Here is an 18,672-nt window from a genome sequence, read left to right as displayed (position 1 = left end):
AGGCAGGTGTGGTGAGAGAGAGGAGAGGCATGGTGTGTGAGAGAGAGAGGAGGGCAGGTGTGTGAGAGAGAGCGAGAGGCAGGTGTGTGAGAGAGAGAGAGAGGCAGGTGTGTGAGAGAGAGAGAGAGGCAGGTGTGTGAGAGAGAGGAGGCAGGTGTGTGAGAGAGAGAGAAGGCAGGTGTGTGAGAGAGAGAGAGAGGCAGGTGTGTGAGAGAGAGAGAGAGGCAGGTGTGTGAGAGGAGAGAGAGAGAGTCAGGTGTGTGAGAGAGAGAGGCAGGTGTGTGAGAGAGAGAGAGGCAGGTGTGTGTGAGAGAGAGAGAGGCAGGTGTGTGTGAGAGAGAGAGAGGCAGGTGTGGTGTGAGAGGAGAGAGAGGCAGGTGTGTGTGAGAGAGAGAGAGGCGGTGTGTGTGAAGAGAGAGAGGCAGGTTTGGAGAGAGCGGATGTGTGTGAGAGAGAGAGAGAGAGAGGCAGGTGTGTGAGAGAGAGGAGAGGCAGGTGTGTGAGAGAGAGAAGGCAGGTGTGTGAGAGAGAGAGAGGCAGTGTGTGTGAGAGAGAGAGAGGCAGTTGTGTGTGAGAGAGAGAGCAGGCAGTGTGTGTGAGAGGAGAGAGAGGCAGGTGTGTGTGAGAGAGAGAGGCAGGTGTGTGTGAGAGAGAGAGAGGCAGGTGTGTGAGAGAGAGAGAGAGGCAGGTGTGTGAGAGAGAGAGGCAGGTGGTGTGAGAGAGATGAGAGAGAGGCAGGTGTGTGAGAGAGAGAGAGAGAGGCAGGTGTGTGAGAGAGAGAGAGGCAGGTGTGTGAGAGAGAGAGAGGCAGGTGTGTGTGAGAGAGAGAGAGGCAGGTGTGTGTGAGAGAGAGAGAGGCAGGTGTGTGTGAGAGAGAGAGAGGCAGGTGTGTGTGAGAGAGAGAGAGGCAGGTGTGTGAGAGAGAGAGAGAGAGAGGCAGGTGTGTGAGAGAGAGAGAGAGAGAGGCAGGTGTGTGAGAGAGAGAGAGAGGCAGGTGTGTGTGAGAGGGGCGTGTGTGTGTGTGAGAGGCGTGTGTGTGTGAGAGGCGTGTGTGTGTGAGAGGCGTGTGTGTGTGAGAGGCGTGTGTGTGTGAGAGGCGTGTGTGTGTGAGAGGCGTGTGTGTGTGAGAGGCGTGTGTGAGAGAGAGAGGCGTGTGTGTGTGTGTGTGTGTGTGTGTGTGACAGGGGTGTGTGTGTGTGTGTGTGTGTGTGTGAGACAGGTGTGTGTGAGAGAGAAGAGATGAGATAGATGTCTAATGTGCATGACGAGTCTCGGGGCCCTTTTACACTGTTTATTATCGGAAGCCGTCTTTCCTGTGAACCCTCCTTGCCGTTAATCTGCCCGTGTCCCAGTGCCGCCGGTCACCTGACAAACCAGCAAAACGCGTGTCATATAATTGCATCTTTCAAGCATCTGAATGCGTCATTTAAACAAGGGATGTGCTGCTGACTGTATAAAAAAGTGAATGAGGATTGATCGTAAGTACGATCATTCGTTCCCCCATGCATTGGGTATGTGAAAGGCAATATTATAATTTTTTTTGCAGAAGCAGCGCCACCCTTGTTTGCAGGCTGCATCTGGTACTGCTGTGTGGCATTATTTTTTGGTAAGAAAAAAACTGATGGTGAAAAATGCTAGCAAATCACTGTACCCATGTCGGACTATACTGCAGTTTTCTACGACCCGTTCTTCACTTTTGGATCCAGTCATGGTCCCTTTGCTATGATCTGGGCTCCGGGGCAGAGTGACTCCGCTGCTGGAATGGAAAATAGTGAGCCGGCATTAACGACTTGTCTTTTAATGGACACTAATTGCTTCTGGAGCTTTATTACCATGCGCTGACCTTGGTGGTGATAACCTGCTAACCTTCATTGTGCCCCGGGGAATTAGAACTTTTTATAGAGAGTAACCACCGGCGAGGGAGACCTGGCGACAGTGGTATATGGATGCAGAAGTGCTCGGCGGGCTTCCTGTGCGGCTTCCTGCAACCTGAGCCACACTGATATTTCATCATAACATTGTTTGTAAGGCTGAAAAAAAGACATCCGTCTATCCAGTTCTGCCTGTTGGGCTCCATTCACACGTCCGCAAATGGGTCCGTTCCGCAATTTTGCCGAACGGGTGCGGACCCATTCATTCTCAATGGGGCAGGAATGGATGCGGAAAGCACACTATGTGCTCTCCGCATCCTCATTTCTGGAGCGCATCCGCAGCTCCGGAAAAAAATAGAACATTTCCTATTCTTGTCCACAATTGCAAACAATAGGCATTTCTATGGGGGTGCCGGCCGGGGAGCAGGTAAGTATAATTCATACAAGGGGCCCGGGCATTGGGGGGTATCCGGAGCGACGTGGTTGCTGGGGAGTAGGTAAGTATAATTCCATACAAGGGGCCCGGGCATTGGGGGTATCCGGAGCGACGTGGGTGCTGGGGAGCAGGTAAGTATAATTCCATACAAGGGGCCCGGGCATTGGGGGGTATCCGGAGCGACGTGGGTGCTGGGGAGCAGGTAAGTATAATTCCATACAAGGTGCCCGGGCATTGGGGGGTATCCGGAGCAACGTGGGTGCTGGGGAGCAGGTAAGTAGAATTCCATACAAGGGGCCTGGGCATTGGGGGTATCCGGAGCGACGTGGTTGCTGGGGAGCAGGAAAGTATAATTCCATACGGGGGGCCCGGGCATTGGGGGGTATCCGGAGCTACGTGGGTGCTGGGGAGCAGGAAAGTATAATTCCATACGGGGGGGGGGCCCGGGCATTGGGGGGAATATTTTAGATATCAGATAACCCCTTGAAGGCTGGGTTCACATACGCGCTTTGAACTTCAGCAGTCTGTTTCGGCATTTTTTTGAGCAGCCGAAAAAACCGCCATGTATGCCGGAAAGCAGACGGATCCTACTAAAGTGAATGGGGATCTGGCGGTGTACGGTGGTATCCGGCTGTGCCGGACACAGTGAACTCCGGTAGTCTGTTCCTCTGCCGGAGTTCAAAGCGCATAAGTGAACCCAGCCTAACCTAGTTTCAGGCCGAGCAAATAAAAAAAAAAATACATTAACTGTAACATAAAAAATATTCACTGTCATTTTTGTTTTGTGGAACTAGCAATTTAATTTTGAGGCAAATATAGTAAATTATATTTAATTGACATTTTCTGAAAGAGGTGTTTTTCCCTTTAATTACATGTGATTTTATGCAAAATTGTTATCAGTGATGGCAGAGATTTATCGAGGAAGCCATGAGGTTGGTTTTTTATATATATATTTTTTTTTTTATATAGATTTTTTATTTATTTTTATCCTAAAAAGAAAGGGGTTGGGGGGGGGGGGGGGAGATATCTTCCTGTCTGGCTAAAAGGTACCATTCAGAATTGTAAATTGGTTACATGTGTACCTCGCATTGTCCTCACCTAACCTCATTAAATTCAAATTAAATAGCCAACCGAGGAACAACTGCATTTGATTATGGAGGGAGGTCGTCTCCCCCCCCCCCCCCCCCCCCAGAACAGTCCCTTTTATGATATAGGATGTGTTTCTGAAAAGCATAACCTGGCGTGATCCCTGTAAAACTGATGCCGCCGACGGCTCACAAAAGCCTCGTCCACGTTACTTTACTGGAAAGATATAATAATATTTTATTAGCCTTTTATTCACTTCACCTTCCAGCAGCCTGTAGTGCCCGCTTCCCTGCCTGTCTGTAAATGTTCAGAAACCACGGAGGAGGGGGATATGCTGCAGCTGTAGTTCTCCCTCCGTGTCAGTGTGAGACTCGTTTTGTGAGAATCAGGGGGTCGTGAATAACTTAACATTCTCTTTGCCTCACCGTATGTATGAGACTTAGGCCTCCTTCACACGACCGTATGGCTTTTTCAGTATTTTGCGGTCTGCAAAAAACAGATCCGCAAAAAATACGGATGACATCCCTGTGCATTCAATTTCTTGTGGAACAGAACATCTGGCCCCTAATAGAACAGTCCTATCCTTGTCCGTTATGCGGACAATAATAGGACATGTTCTATCCTTGAACGGAAATACGGAAACGGAAGGCATACGGAATACCTTCTGTTCTTTTTGCGGAGCCATTTAATACGGAACGGAAACGGGGGAAAAAAATAACGTTTGTGTGCAGGAGGCCTTATGCTGTGAGAGAGGGGAGGACACCACTAACATCAGTACAGGAAGAACTCGCCTGCTAGGCAAGCATGCAGAGAAAAAATGTACTTGTTAAAGGGGAAGTCCATCCATAAGTAACCCCCTATGTTCATGGTACCTTTTGAAGAGCTGTGCTTTGTGCTGTAAGTAAATCATGTTTTCCCCGATGTTCCCTCTCGCTGCACAGCCCCTATTCTTGGCTAAACCAAATCTCTGGCTTTTAACACCACCATTTTTGTCCAAGTCTAAAATTCTGTGCCAATTACCGTAATTTCTTACTTATCTTTGTAGCAGTCAGATCTGCAGCACCAAATTCTCTGCGTAGACAGAGTTAAAAGTTATGACTGCATTCAGCCACCACTAGAGGGAGCTCTGCATGCCCTTTATGCATTGAACCCAATAATAAAGCAGTATGCGGTAATCTCCTGTAAGCTAATGATGGCTATAAGCATGCAGGTAGACATAATTATAAATGAGCTCCCTCTAGTGGTGGCTGCAGGCAGTCAGAATTATAAATGAGCTCCCTCTAGTGGTGGCTGCAGGCAGCCAGAATTATAAGTGAGCTCCCTCTAGTGGTGGCTGCAGGCAGACAGAATTATAAATGAGCTCCCTCTAGTGGTGGCTGCAGGCAGACAGAATTATAAATGAGCTCCCTCTAGTGGTGGCTGCAGGCAGATAGACATAATTATAAGTAAGCTCCCTCTAGTGGTGGCTGCAGGCAGCCAGAATTATAAATGAGCTCCTTCTAGTGGTGGCTGCAGGCATAAAGAATTCTAAGTGAGCTCCCTCTAGTGGTAGATGCAGGCAGACAGAATTATAAGTGAGCTCCTTCTAGTGGTGGCTGCAGGCAGACAGAATTATAAGTGAGCTCCCTCTAGTGGTGGCTGCAGGCAGACAGAATTATAAGTGAGCTCCCTCTAGTGGTGGCTGCAGGCAGACAGAATTATAAGTGAGCTCCCTCTAGTGGTGGCTGCAGGCAGGTAGACAGAATTATAAGTGAGCTCCCTCTAGTGGTGGCTGCAGGCAGGTAGACAGAATTATAAGTGAGCTCCCTCTAGTGGTGGCTGCAGGCAGACAGAATTATAAATGAGCTCCCTCTAGTGGTGGCTGCAGGCAGACAGAATTATAAGTGAGCTCCATCTAGTGGTGGCTGCAGGCAGGTAGACAGAATTATAAGTGAGCGCCCTCTAGTGGTGGCTGCAGGCAGACAGAATTATAAGTGAGCTCCATCTAGTGGTGGCTGCAGGCAGGTAGACAGAATTATAAGTGAGCTCCATCTAGTGGTGGCTGCAGGCAGGTAGACAGAATTATAAGTGAGCTCCCTCTAGTGGTGGCTGCAGGCAGGTAGACAGAATTATAAGTGAGCTCCCTCTAGTGGTGGCTGCAGGCAGACAGAATTATAAATGAGCTCCCTCTAGTGGTGGCTGCAGGCAGACAGAATTATAAGTGAGCTCCATCTAGTGGTGGCTGCAGGCAGGTAGACAGAATTATAAGTGAGCGCCCTCTAGTGGTGGCTGCAGGCAGCCAGAATTATAAGTGAGCTCCATCTAGTGGTGGCTGCAGGCAGACAGAATTATAAGTGACCTCCCTCTAGTGGTGGCTGCAGGCAGGTAGACAGAATTATAAGTGAGCTCCCTCTAGTGGTGGCTGCAGGCAGACAGAATTATAAATGAGCTCCGTCTAGTGGCTGCATATCAACAAAATAGTATCATTTGATTCTGTCTCTGCAGGGGATTTGGAGCTTTGTGTCAGAAGAATGGAGCTCTGACTGATGACAATATAGCAAACAAATTAATCGTGATATCATTTTGCCCCTGAAAAGCGGACTTTCCCTTTGAGACCAGATAGCGTGATCAGTTGACCGTTACTTGCCTTTATAGGCTTTATGGTGGTGTTTTTTGTGTCCATTTTATGCCCCGTTCACACAGCAGATTTTGCCAAGCTTTTCAGTGGGAATCCTGCTGACCCACTCGCGGTTTAACCCCAGCTAAACCACAAGCGGACACCGTGCCTGAAACGTACATGCCCTTTCTTGGCGCGGCTGTTGATATAAACCCTGGCTGCAAGAGCTGCGCTCCTAAGCCGAGATCGCGGAGAAGAGCAAGAATCCTATTAGACTGTAGAGCGCAAAGTTTGTGACAATGTAAAACGATTATCCTCCCGGGAGAGAAAAATATGAAGCTTTTAAAAGCCATTCAGCCGAGAGAGCGTGCCCCTCCGCCGCGTCCTCCCGGGACTTGTCTATTACTTAATGTGCTGACTGCTCTGCTGTCAGCGTGCCTCGCCTCGGAGGTTACCGAGGGCTGCTGCAGAGGAAATGAACGAGATCTGGCGCTGCAGGACGTCGTCTTTGGTCTGTGGGTTACAATGGACGGTAGACACAAGCAGGATGTCCCTATCTACTACAATACCGCTCACGTGGTTTCCTGTTCGCCGCTTCTCACCGTCGTAACTGATTAACCCATGGAGGACAACAGTAATGTGACTTGGCGTATACATGTTCAGAAGTATGCTGCAATATAGTGATTGCCACTGATCAGCGTGTCTTAAAAAGTTCTAACATACTGTGTCTTTCTATTCATTGCCATTTTCAAGATCTCTGCTTGCCGGCAGTACGTGCGAAAACTTGTATGCATCCAGTCTTGCCTTCTAACGTTCACATTTGAGAGTTTGGAGTCTAGACCAGGAATCGTCAACCTTCAGCACTCCAACAGCGGTGAAACTACGACTCCCAACATGCACAATTGCTTGGCCCTTCTCAGAACTCCCATAGAAGTGAATTGAGCATGCTGGGAGTTGTAGTTTCCCAACAGCAGGAGTGCCAAAGGTTGCTGACCCCCTGGTCTAGACAGTCTTATCTGAGTACATATATCAAGTGGCACAAATCTGTCATCCTTTTTGCTACAGTGTGTCAGCGGAGGCTTAGCTGCCTGGACTGGACACGTTATAATAAACTGGGAGACGCATCGGGGCCGATAGGAGCCAATGGATGTTTTCATTCACTGGTAGTAAGCACAGATATTAAAACTGTGATGCAATGAAAACTAATTGCATTAGAAAGTTGTATAAGGTGGGTGCGCGTTCAGCAGGTGGCGGTGTACGGCCGGGTGTCGTAAATGGTTGGCGGTAAGCCTTCATCAATATGGCGAATATTTCCATCTCCCTGCATTCGTGCCTTATTATTTCTTCGATTTAGGGCTCATGCACACGAACGTATGTTCTTTCTGTGTCCGTTCATGTTTAATTTTATTTTTTTGTCTCCTCAATCACACCTGCTAGAGGGTGAACCCGCAGCTGAAGACCCTTCCCCTGCCGATTGACAGTGCTGGACTTTCGGGTCGGCCATGACAGTCTTGTGCCAGCACAAGTGCAGAGCCTCCGCTTCTGCTACTGGAGCATCGACTGTACATTGTAAAACTACATCCCCCAGCATGCACACTTGCTGCGCTGTTCTTAGCACGCCCATAGAAGTGATTGTAGTATTCTGGGAGTTGTAGTTCCTCAACAGCTGGCCTATGGGAGGCTGCTGGTGCCTGCTGTAGGGCTACAAAAGGGTCCAAATTTGCGCTGTCCCGGGTCAAAAATGGTGGGGGCTAACCCAAACCCCAGGCAGCTTCAGGGGGCTGCCGGGGGCGGGGCTTATATGTCCCGATTTTACCTACTGGAACGTTGGTAAGTATGTAGGGTCTAAGTTTATTTTCTGGCGATTCCAGAAGCCAATTTGATAATTGGTCCTCCGGATCGGAGGCCCACTACCAGCTGATGCAAATTGGTGAAACAGTATGGCGGCGGCGGCCTTTCCACCAGCCCACTGATACAAACCACTTGGACAGTAACACCGGACCCGTTGGGCTCTGTGGTGGACAGGAGTATATGGGCCATATTGCTCATCTGTGAAAATGGCCAAAATTGTATTTATCTCCTATAGGTTCCTGATCAGACTTCCTCCTTACCGCCACCATCACTAAGCAGACCGCCTCTCCTGATCGTGTCGTCTACCCAGCATTACCCACAATCCCTCTGCCTTGGCATTGCACGTATCAGGCTTGATATTGCCCATCATGTTCTGTTATAAATGGATTATTGCACTTTTGTCTCTTTCATTTTTGAAATGAAGGCAGAGCTGGCTCCTTCCTCCATCACCACTGCTGCCATCTTCTTGTGGACATTGCTATACATTGCATCCTCTTTAGGTCCCTGATGCGTTGCCGAGACCAGACAAACCTGCGTGCGCCTCGTGTTTCGACTCATCTGAAGCCATCTGGCACCCGGGGGCATTGATTGGCAGCGTTGTTATTGTGCGGTAATTATCTACACAGAAAACAGTTCTTTCATCTGAATCCGGTGCCTGGCAGCAACATGGCGGCGGCAGACGACGCGTGGCGACGGCGCAGATTTTGCCGGAGGACATGCCTGATTATAGGAAACATGGAGGGAGAGTTAGCAAGCAAGTTTATCACAAATTGAGCATGATTTATTCAACTTTTTTTATTTTTGTTATTGTGGTTTTAATACCCTTTTTCCCACCCGTCATGTTTTTTGCCCACAGGGGGAAATGGTTTATTCAAATGTACGCCAAAATGTCCGTGACCAAATTGAGGGGCGGAGTCGAACATTTCCTATAAGTGGCTTTTCAGATATTGGCAGGTTATGGCCCCCCTTTATGACACTTGTTCAATTTCCTCCATGAATTAAAGCTGTTGAATTCAAAGCCTAGCCTTGTCGCCCCTAGCAGCCAATCACAGCCTGGCTTTCATTTTTTCACAGCAGGTTAAGAAGTGAAAGCTGAGCTCTGATTGGTTGCTATGGGCAACAAAGCCAGTTTTTGTGTTAGACAGCTTTGCCCAGTGTGTGACCCTGGCCTATAGGCCATGTTCATGTCTTACTATCATCCTAAATTTAGAAGGCACGTACGTATGAGGCTTTGGGCCGGGCAGTCCGGGTTCCTGGCTCCCTGTCCACTTGGGTGTCCTCCTTTTTCCGTGGCTCCAGCTACAAAACTGCGTTATAACTCCACTTAAAGGGGTTGTCCAGAATTAGAAAAACATGGTTGCTTTTTCTTATTTTTCGGCTCCCTTGAAGTAAATGGGGCCAGGAAATAAAGCAGCCATGTTTTTCTTACCCTGAACAACCCCTTTAACCACACTTCTTTTCTTAGGCACTTTTCAAAGCTGCCTTGTGAGGTGTAAGGCGTCTAACACCCATAATAAATTTGGTAGACTGCATGTAGACAGATTTTTGGCACAATTTGCTTAGTAAATCTCCCCTGCGGTCAGTTTCAAACGAGGGTGTTCTCTGCACGAAACGCTCTCAATGTGGGGGCGTGAATTCCTGTAGTGAACTCTGCTCCTCCACCGGACTCCAGTGTTATGATTTATAATGCTGTGCGTCTCTGCCCGACCTGAACTGCATTATGTCAGTGCTAATCATTACAGCCTCCGGATGCAGACCAGAATGTTTCCACACACTGACAGCAAGCTGAGATATTGCAAACGGGGTGAAACATAGATAACAGAGTTGTAATGGGGGATGACTGGGCACATGGGGCTTATTCTTGTGGTCAGTGGGATCACCAAGGTCAAACTCTCCAAAAGTGCACAGGTAGAGGCAATGGTACCGTATGTGCCTTTCAGGTGCAGTGGAAAGCCGGATGACAACCCCTCTGGCCGCTGTAATGGTACCAAAAGGAGATACGTTAATAAAAATAAAAAAAACGGAACAGAAAGGGCGATGCAGGGGCTTCTGTAGCCTGAGCCTTGGAAATCACAAGGAGGTTGGTATTTTTTTTTGTTGTTTTAGAAAGGTGCCCCCCCCCCCCATAGCTTTACAAACAGATCCTTGCCCTTCGCACACTGAGTGAGATAAAAAAAAAAAACACTTTTACTTTGACGCCCTGGAATTTCTATTGTCAGCGCTGGGCGGCTGCTTCTCCCTTCAGTCTTATCAGAAATGTGGATTTCTTCCCGCACTCCAGACACTCACTTGTCAGGGTTGTCCCATGTCAAAGAATGAACATTGGACAGCAAATACAGTACATGAGAGTCTCTTTCTAACAAAGCTAGAACCAGCCCTGGACCTCATATGGACACGGAGATCTCCCCATTCATTGCTCTGCTAGATTTAAATCAAGCTGACAGCTCAAGGGGCGTGTCCTTTCTGTTGCAGCTAAGGGGGCGTGTCCATGCTCTGCCTATCACAGCTCAGGAGGCAGTTGAAGGGTGAAACTGAGCATGTGCGGCCATCTGAGTGAGCAGGACAAAGAAATGAGAAAAAAAAAAAAAACAGCAGGTGGCGCTATACAGATACGTTTTGTTAAATAACAGAGACTATACTAAATGTTTAATTACATGCAATTAGAAAAGCATTCAGATCCAGGGGCGGGATCTGTAGACTATTTTTCATGAGACAGCCCCTGTGTCGGTGAGTATATAGTCTGTATATTTGGTAGGGGTGGAGGTAATGTCCTTTCCTCTTCCTCCTGGAGGATAAGCGGCGCCAGAGATGTCTGGTGCCTACATGCTCTATCTATTTTGCAGAGCAAGGATGCGGATCGCACATAGCGTGCTGTCCGCATCTTTTGCGGCCCCATTGAAATGAATGGGTCCGCACCCGTTTCTCAGAATTGCAGAACGGATACTGACCCATTCATGCAGTGGTGTGAGTGAGCCCTTATACTGATGGCCTATTCTCAGTATCTGATCGGGGCAGGTCCAATACCCGCTGTTTGAAGAGGCTGGGGTGATCTGTGAGCGCTGCACCCTCTTCTTAGGCCAGTGACATCACATTCATTGGTCACATGGCCTAGGTGAAGCTCTGTCTTATTCAAGTGAATGGGACTGAGCTGCAATACCAAGAACAGCCACTATCCAGTGGATGGCGCTGTGCTTGGTAAGTTGTGAGCAGGCAGCAACCCGAGCGCCGCTGGTCAGCAGGGGTGCTGGGTGTCCGACCTCCACCAATCAGGTATCGATGACCTATCTTGATAGGTCATCAATATAAAAAACCCGTAAAATCCATTTAAATGTATCCATTGGCTCCCGTAGGGTAGATTATTTTTATTTTTTTTAATATATGGGTAACAGATGCCATGGGGAAATTCTTCTGACAGGGTTGCATGTTGCAGAACGCGGTGCCCAGATCACTTACAGTCCCATAGAGATGAATGGAGGAGCAGTGTGCATGCTCAACCACCGCTCTAGTGTTTTGTTCATTGACAGCAAGCAGGTGTATTGATGAAAGTGAAAACAAATATATAGATTGGACTGGATTTTTCTTGTTCAGTCCCTCTTTTTCCCCTGGAGAGATTGATTGGTGTCAGATGGTCTGTCCTACGTGTCCATGCACATTACATTGCTGTTGACAGATCCTGCTGTTTGCAATGGGATCTGTCAATGACCTAATGTTATTGGGAGGGGGGGTGCTGGATCTGCTTGGAAATCTGTACATGGGGGTAAGGGTCAGATGGTGCAACCCTGTTATACTTTAACTGCTGGTCGTATAGTTCAGACGGGTGTTCAGCTGTGCTGCCCCACCACCTCCAGCCGACAAGAGGTTAACCACTCACTTTTGCTGGATCGGGGCTGCACATTGTTTGTTTTCTTCCCCGTTCAGTTCGTTTTTATTTTATTTCCAATTCAGTAATGTCACAGGAATGGAATGAGAGGGAAGTGAGATGAAAACCCTGCTCCCCCCCGCTCTCCCGGAGGAGCGGCTGCCTGTGATTGTGCGGATACATCCAGCTGCTTATAAGTGCAAACAGATCCCTGCGCTCGCTCGCTCGCCCGCCGAGGGGGAAAAGTGCAGTTTAGGACATTAGGTATCAGATTGACAGGAGGTGGATAATCCCCCACCAGGGATCTGAGCATGCTGAGCGCCGGCGAGTCTGGAAAAAGTCCAGAGGGGCGCAGCAGCCGGACCCCCACCGACCTGCAAATGAGGTGGGAAAAACCCTCGTTTTGGGCTCCTTTTGTGCCAATTCCATTGAACCGTTCTAGATTCTTTCAGGCCCTGGGCGGCAAGTAAATATTTGAACTTACAGTATGTGTAATTCGTAGTAGTATAAAATCTCCCTCCTGTCTTATGATTGCCTCATGCCGCTGCTCTCCCTTTCCCCTATGCTTTGCACTGCAGCATCACCAATAGCTTTTGTAGACCCAGCGGTATGGTAACCGTTACATTAAACTTGCGTTACCGAGGCACTGTTCAGTAGACAGCTAGGCTTCTCTTCTCCCCCCCATGCGTGTGTTCTCCAACAGAGAGAGGGGAATGTCATGATAAAAAATTATTAGGGATCTTGAAATCCAATATGCCTGATCCTCCGGTCGCCCGACATCTGTAGATTGGGACAGCCTCGCACATATTAGATGGTTGTCCGGGTTTGGCTGACATTTGTCTAATGTGTGCAGCTGCTTTAGAGTCCATTCACACGGACATCGGCGATGTGCGTTCCGCATTTTGCGGACAGCACTTAATAGAAAATGCATATTCTTGTCCGCAATTGCGGACAAGAATAGGTAATGTTCTATTTTTTTTGGGATCGGAATTGTGGACCCAGAAGTGCGGATCCGCAATTCCAGATCCGGGCAGCACGTTGTGCTGCCCCATAGAAATGAATGGGTCAGCAATTATTTTGCGGAAACGAAATTGCGGACGTGTGAATGGACCCTTTAAAGTACATGCTCATTTACATAATCTGAATTATCAATAGTAATTCTCATTAGCATACACAAAATGATTCTTAAAGGGCACCTGTCACCACATACCACTGTGTGAATGGTCAGCAGCTGTCCATTTGCACCTATGAGTCCCATGTCCTATCTGGCATTTTCATGGCTTCCGTCAGACTTCTTATAATATGTAAATTGCCCCCTTGGTGCAATGATGGTGGTGGTGCACCCAGAAGCTCCATGCCATGCCCCAACCTCCGATGTACCGGCCAGACAGTCTCACGGAATCGCATTCTGTACATGCGCAGTAAAGGGAAAGTAGATTGGTAATCTCCATCTCTTTACTGCGCATGTACAGAATGCAACCCCACAAGACTTCAGTGACTACCCGGCCAGTACAGCACAGAGGTGGGGGTGTGGCATGGACAGAAGGGAGCCACTGGGTGCAACCGCACCACCCTTATTGCACCTAGGGAGTAACTTATTGTATATAATATAAAAAGTATCTTTTCTTAAGATTGACGGAACGCATGAAGATGCCAGATAGGGCAAGGGACTCATCTTAAAAGTGCGGATAGACAGCTGCCAACCGTTGCACACTGTAACGGACACATCGTAATTGTGCCAACTAACTAGTTTAAGGGCGTTTGTCCTAGAAGTTCCTTTGTATTCAACCTTTCTAGACTTCGCTGCAGGGAAACAACCAGGCCGCTACCTCCTGGAATGGTCCTGGTGTAGTTAGCTGCTGACTCCCGGGGGTCGGATACACCGAGGGACCAGGCTAAAGATGTAGTCTGAATACAGTCCAAGGTCTGGGCAAGCTGAGTACGTGCATATTCCAGATAACAGACTAGGTACGGTACATGGGGAGTCAGACAGGAGATCACACCTTTGCTGGTTACTAGATACTAGAAACCCAATATACACAGGGAGAGTGGAGCGAGGCCCCCCAACCGCCCGGGACAGCAGAACAGAGGCAGACACTGGCCTCCAGCCTATCACACATAGTGGTGACAGATGTAAAAGTCCATGAAAAACTGTGGGTGCCCATGTAATAAAGCGTTGCGTTCTCCAGCAGGCCTGTTACAGGCCAGGAGTTGTCCTGATAGGAAAAAACACTGAATAAAGTGGCGTAAATGGGAGGAAATGCTCAACCCCAAACACTGTAGCGTGTTTATAATCGGGGGAGCAATTCCTCCGCAAGTGATCAGTTGCTAACAGCAATCCCCAGCAAAAATGCATACAATGGAGGATTGCCGGCAGCGGACCACATGCACCACAAAAACATCCTACACAAGATGAAATAATGTGTGGATGAAAATATAGGAATACATAAATCACAGAAAAAAGGTGCACCACAATAATATGCGACTGACCATACTGGCTAGACCCTCACGCTGATGTTAAAAACTATTGTGGTGCACCTTTTTTTTCAGTGATTTATGTTGTCCTGATAGGACAACATTTATTAAAGGGATGCAAAAACCTTAAACAAATTAGAATAAGAAGAGAATAAAACCTTTCACCCCTGTATTTTTTACCCTTCTGCAAACCTATAAAGCAAACAATCTTGTAGAAACCGTGTGGAGAAAGCACTTTCCTCCTTGTCCCCGTCTTGGCCTGGCTTCTCTGGTCTGCCAATGGTTCCTCCAGCAGCAAGGCTAAAAGCTGGGAAGGGGCAGACTAGAGGCCCAGGATAGATACAGAAATCCATTATATGACATTGTGTTTCTAGCATTTTATATATTTTTTTTTTCACTATTTAGTGTCCCTTTTAAACCGATCGTCTGCTTTTTGGCTTTTGACAGATTTAGATTGTCGGTGTTTCATACATCTTATCACAGACAACCCTGACACGGAGACGAGACGCATGTGGTGAACTAAACCCCAGAGGCCGCAGCTGTTTACATTGGGCAGGAAGCGTCCTGCTGTCCTTGTGTATACACATGGTGGGGGTTAATGTATAACCGGTGCGAGGTGTGTCACCTACTCACGTGCCAACTGTCAATTACACCTGCGGAGGAACCCATGTGCCAGGAGGAAGCAAAAAATAAAATCTGTGTTTCTGTTATGGCGTCTGCTCGTGGCCGGACCGGTTGAGTTAGGTTCTTGTGCATTGCCTCCCCAGATTGTAACTGGCAGGTCTACCTAATCATGTACTCAATGCACGTATCTCTACCTGCTCAAGGGAATAGGACAATCAGAAGTCCAGAAAATGTCCAGATTATAGATCTGCCGATTTATGACTGCCCTTAGAGTAAATTTCTAGACCGAAACACTAAATAGATCCAGAAATCTACGTTGATCAATTCCCTAATATATCTTGATAGCGCTCAGAGCTCCTTTTTTTTTCCTGATTATAGAGCGCCAAATCTCGTGCATAGTTATAGAATTAGAATAATTTTTGCTGCCTGCAGTCACCACTAGAGGGCGTTTAAGAGCTTACTGCATACGGTTTATACTTTGAACCCAGTATGCACTGAGCTCCCTCTAGTGGTGGCTGTAGGCATCTATATTATTTAATTCTATGTCTGTGCAGGGGTGTGGCCCTAAAAATAACATAATGCTCAGGAAAGTCTATTTCAAACATCGAATTAAGAAAAAACGCAGCCAATTCATGGTTCTCCACAACATTGGCAGCCATAAGACTTTTAACGTGATGGTAGTCTTATAGTTATATAAGGTTTATTTCTTGGAACTGTGACTGCTGGAAAATGTTACATTTTATTTTATTTTTTTCTTATTTTTCTAAACTAGATCTAAGAAAGTGGCTGGCTTGTTAGATTGCCTGCAAGCGACTGCCGTCTCCAAGGCAGATCTGGGCCTTGAGCTGGAAGAGCTGGAGGAAGCTGCCATTTTGGTTCAAGAGGAAGAGAAACTGCTGGAGGCGCCAGACGATGCTCCCCGGCAGCCGTCAGCGCAGGTTACATCCGAGGCATCGAGCAGCTCTGACTCATCAGAGACTGAATACACCTCATCAGACGAGGAGGACGAGAGCAGCAGCGGTGAGGAAAATGAATTGCAAGACTCCTCTGAGACCCTCCAGGGGGAGACGGCGGCACCTCTCATACAGGTTGTGGACAATACAGCTGCCGATACAGAGTCCCATCCCGGGGTCACATCTGTTCCCTTACAAGCACCGATGAGCACAGAGGAGAAGGTGCAAGAGGCAATTACCAGCCCGGAGACTCCCAACAGCCACCGCCACGCTCCTGCTGTTACCCCGGACAAGTCCCAAGACCAGAACGCAGCAGACTGTCCGCCATGTACCGAACCAAAGCGTCAGACCAGGGAGTTCTTAGAGGTGGATCTGGGGATGATGAATCGTCTGCACATTGTAGGGGTACCGGAGGAGGAGGGAGATGATAAGCTGCTATCTGTGGGTTAATCTCTCTCCTCATGGAGGCTCTGGATGAACGATGGATTTATACTGTGACTATTTTAATGCTTCATTGTATTTTTTATAGATCAGCAAAATCAGTGTTATCTATTGAATAGATAGATATCTGAGGATTGTTAGTGAGCGAAGCATGTTATATCTGATTTATTACACTGTAAGTAAGAAATCTTTCTCATCGCTCTCTTGCTCGCTCATCTCTCTCACTCATTTCATCTCTCTCGCTTCTCTCTCTGTCATCTCATCTCTCTCTCGTTCACCACTCTCGCTCACAGCTCATCCATCTGGCTCATACTTGCTCACTTCTCTCTGGCTCACTGCTCGGTCTCTCTTCTTGCTCGCTTGCTCACTCACTGCTCGCTCTCTCTGCTCGCTCGCTCACTCTCTCTGCTCGCTCGCTCACTCTCTCTTCTCGGCTCGCTCTCTTCTCGGCTCGCTCACTCTCTCTTCTCGGCTCGCTCTCTTCTCGGCTCGCTCTCGCTCTCTTCTCGGCTCGCTCTCTTCTCGGCTCGCTCTCTTCTCGGCTCGCTCTCGTTCTCGGCTCGCTCTCGCTCTCTTCTCGGCTCGCTCTCGTTCTCGGCTCGCTCTCGCTCTCTTCTCGGCTCGCTTTCTCGCTCTCGCTCTCTGCTCTCGCTCTCTTCTGCTCTCGCTCTCTCTTCTCTCTGCTCTCTCTCCTCGGCTCGCTCTCTGCTCTCTCTTCTCGGCTCGCTCACTGCTCTCGCTCTCTCTTCTCGCTTAAAAAAAAAACCATGGAAACTTATTGTGATTGAGTATAAACTGCTCGTGCTGCTTTGTCAATGATCACATCACCAAGGTATTGCCCCTTTACTTTGGGTTCTGCAGCTTCTTGGTATCTGTTGAGGTCACATCAATACTGCAGTACAGGCTGCGCCTCTGGCATGGTGACGGTCATACAGATGCTGGATATCCTCCTGTGGTCATTTGGAAAAGCTGCGAATCTGCTGAACTGAACGACAATGGGGCTAATACTCTCTCGGGTGATCTGTGGGTCTGATTGGGTTTCTGCCATGAAGAATTCACAGCAGATTTTAAGCCGATTTGTGAACATAGCCTTACATGTGGTTTTTCATAGACTTTTCATGACTGATCTATTAATCGAGATTGCTGGATTAAAGGAATTTAGCTATACATGTGGTGCTGAAAATTGTCATAGACTGTTGGAGATCTACCTGGCATTGGTACATCATTGTAAAACTGGTGCAGACACATCTGTGTGTATGCGAAAGGTTAATCCGAACCGCCATGGCGCTGTCAATCCAGATTATCGGATTTTTACCACTCTCGTTAATGCTTATGCTTATCTATAATTAATTATATTACAGTGGTTTTTTCCAGTCACAATCGGAGGAGAAGAAAATCTGAAAGGGAATCGGTGCTATTGACTCCCTTACTATCGGCTTTGACACCAGAAGCGAGGAGGAGGACGACGACGTGGTAACAAACAGGATTAAAGCGCCATTCCTCTTGTTTCTTTTCCGGTTTTCTCAGAGTATTTTTTCCTGCAGATTTCTGCAGGCGTCAGAGCCGGCGATAGACATTGATCTGCGCGGATTTATTGCGCTCAGTGATAAATGCACCGAAGAAATTGATTAATACGTCAGGAAGCGACTGGGGAGCATTACCCTGCCGGCAGACACAGCTTAAATAATGGCAGAAGATTGAGCTGATGTCTCAAGGCTGCAGAAAACAAACAGGGACGCACATGTCAGGAGAGATAAATGCCTGAGCTGTTTGAGTTGTGCGCGCAGGCCATTTGTCTGCAAGATAAGCAACGGAGCTGCAACTCGAGATAAGCCGGAGGGGGGGGGGGGGGGGGGACGCAGCTCCTCGCTGCAGGCAATTAGGAACGTCTCTTGTGCGGTCGCTAGATCTACCATGACCAATTCCAGAAAGTTTCCATTTCTTATCTATTCCCCTTAGAGGGGGGCGTCTCTTTAACGGCTCTTTAAATAGTTTTGAGAAAACTTTTGATATCTCATAGAGACGTAAGTTAAAAGTTTTGATTGGTGCAGTGCTGAGACCCCCCCCACCGAAGGAGAAGCGCCCGCATAGTGAATGGAGACGAGCCCGTAGACTTTCTATTGAGCCCATCTCCTGCGGCGAGGAGAGGACAATGCATGAGCCCATCTCTCTCCTCATTCTAGCAATCGGTGGAGTTTTCAGCGCTCACCAATGAAAAACTTTTGGCATAGCAAGAGTTTTCTCAAAACTCAGTGACCCTTTAAAGCAGGCATGCTCAACCTGCGGCCCTCCAGCTGTTGTAAAACTACAACTCCCAGCATGCCCGAACAGTCTACAGCTATCAACCTACAGCAGGGCATTGTGGGAGTTGTCGTTTTACAACAGCTGGAGGGCCGCAGGTTGAGCATGCCTGCAAGTTTAAAGTTTATCCCAAGACTAATGTAAAAAATTTAAATCGGACATCCTATAATACATGACAA

General features: G+C 48.0%; 1 protein-coding gene across 2 annotated transcripts in view; it reads left to right on the top strand.

Annotated features, from left to right (window-relative positions):
- The window catches only part of SHQ1 (SHQ1, H/ACA ribonucleoprotein assembly factor), a 62,092-nt gene extending 45,491 nt beyond the window's left edge, over positions 1-16,601 (top strand). For both annotated transcript variants that reach the window (XM_044301469.1, XM_044301470.1), the window contains exon 12: positions 15,571-16,601. In XM_044301469.1, the coding sequence (XP_044157404.1) occupies positions 15,571-16,201 (631 nt within the window). In that variant the 3' untranslated portion in view covers positions 16,202-16,601. The remainder of the gene's footprint in view (positions 1-15,570) is intronic.
- Positions 16,602-18,672: the final 2,071 nt, after the last annotated feature.

Source organism: Bufo gargarizans, chromosome 7 (assembly GCF_014858855.1).
Source record: "Bufo gargarizans isolate SCDJY-AF-19 chromosome 7, ASM1485885v1, whole genome shotgun sequence".
In the NCBI taxonomy this organism is placed as follows: Eukaryota; Metazoa; Chordata; class Amphibia; order Anura; family Bufonidae; genus Bufo; species Bufo gargarizans.
This window is presented reverse-complemented; position numbering and strand designations above follow the sequence as displayed.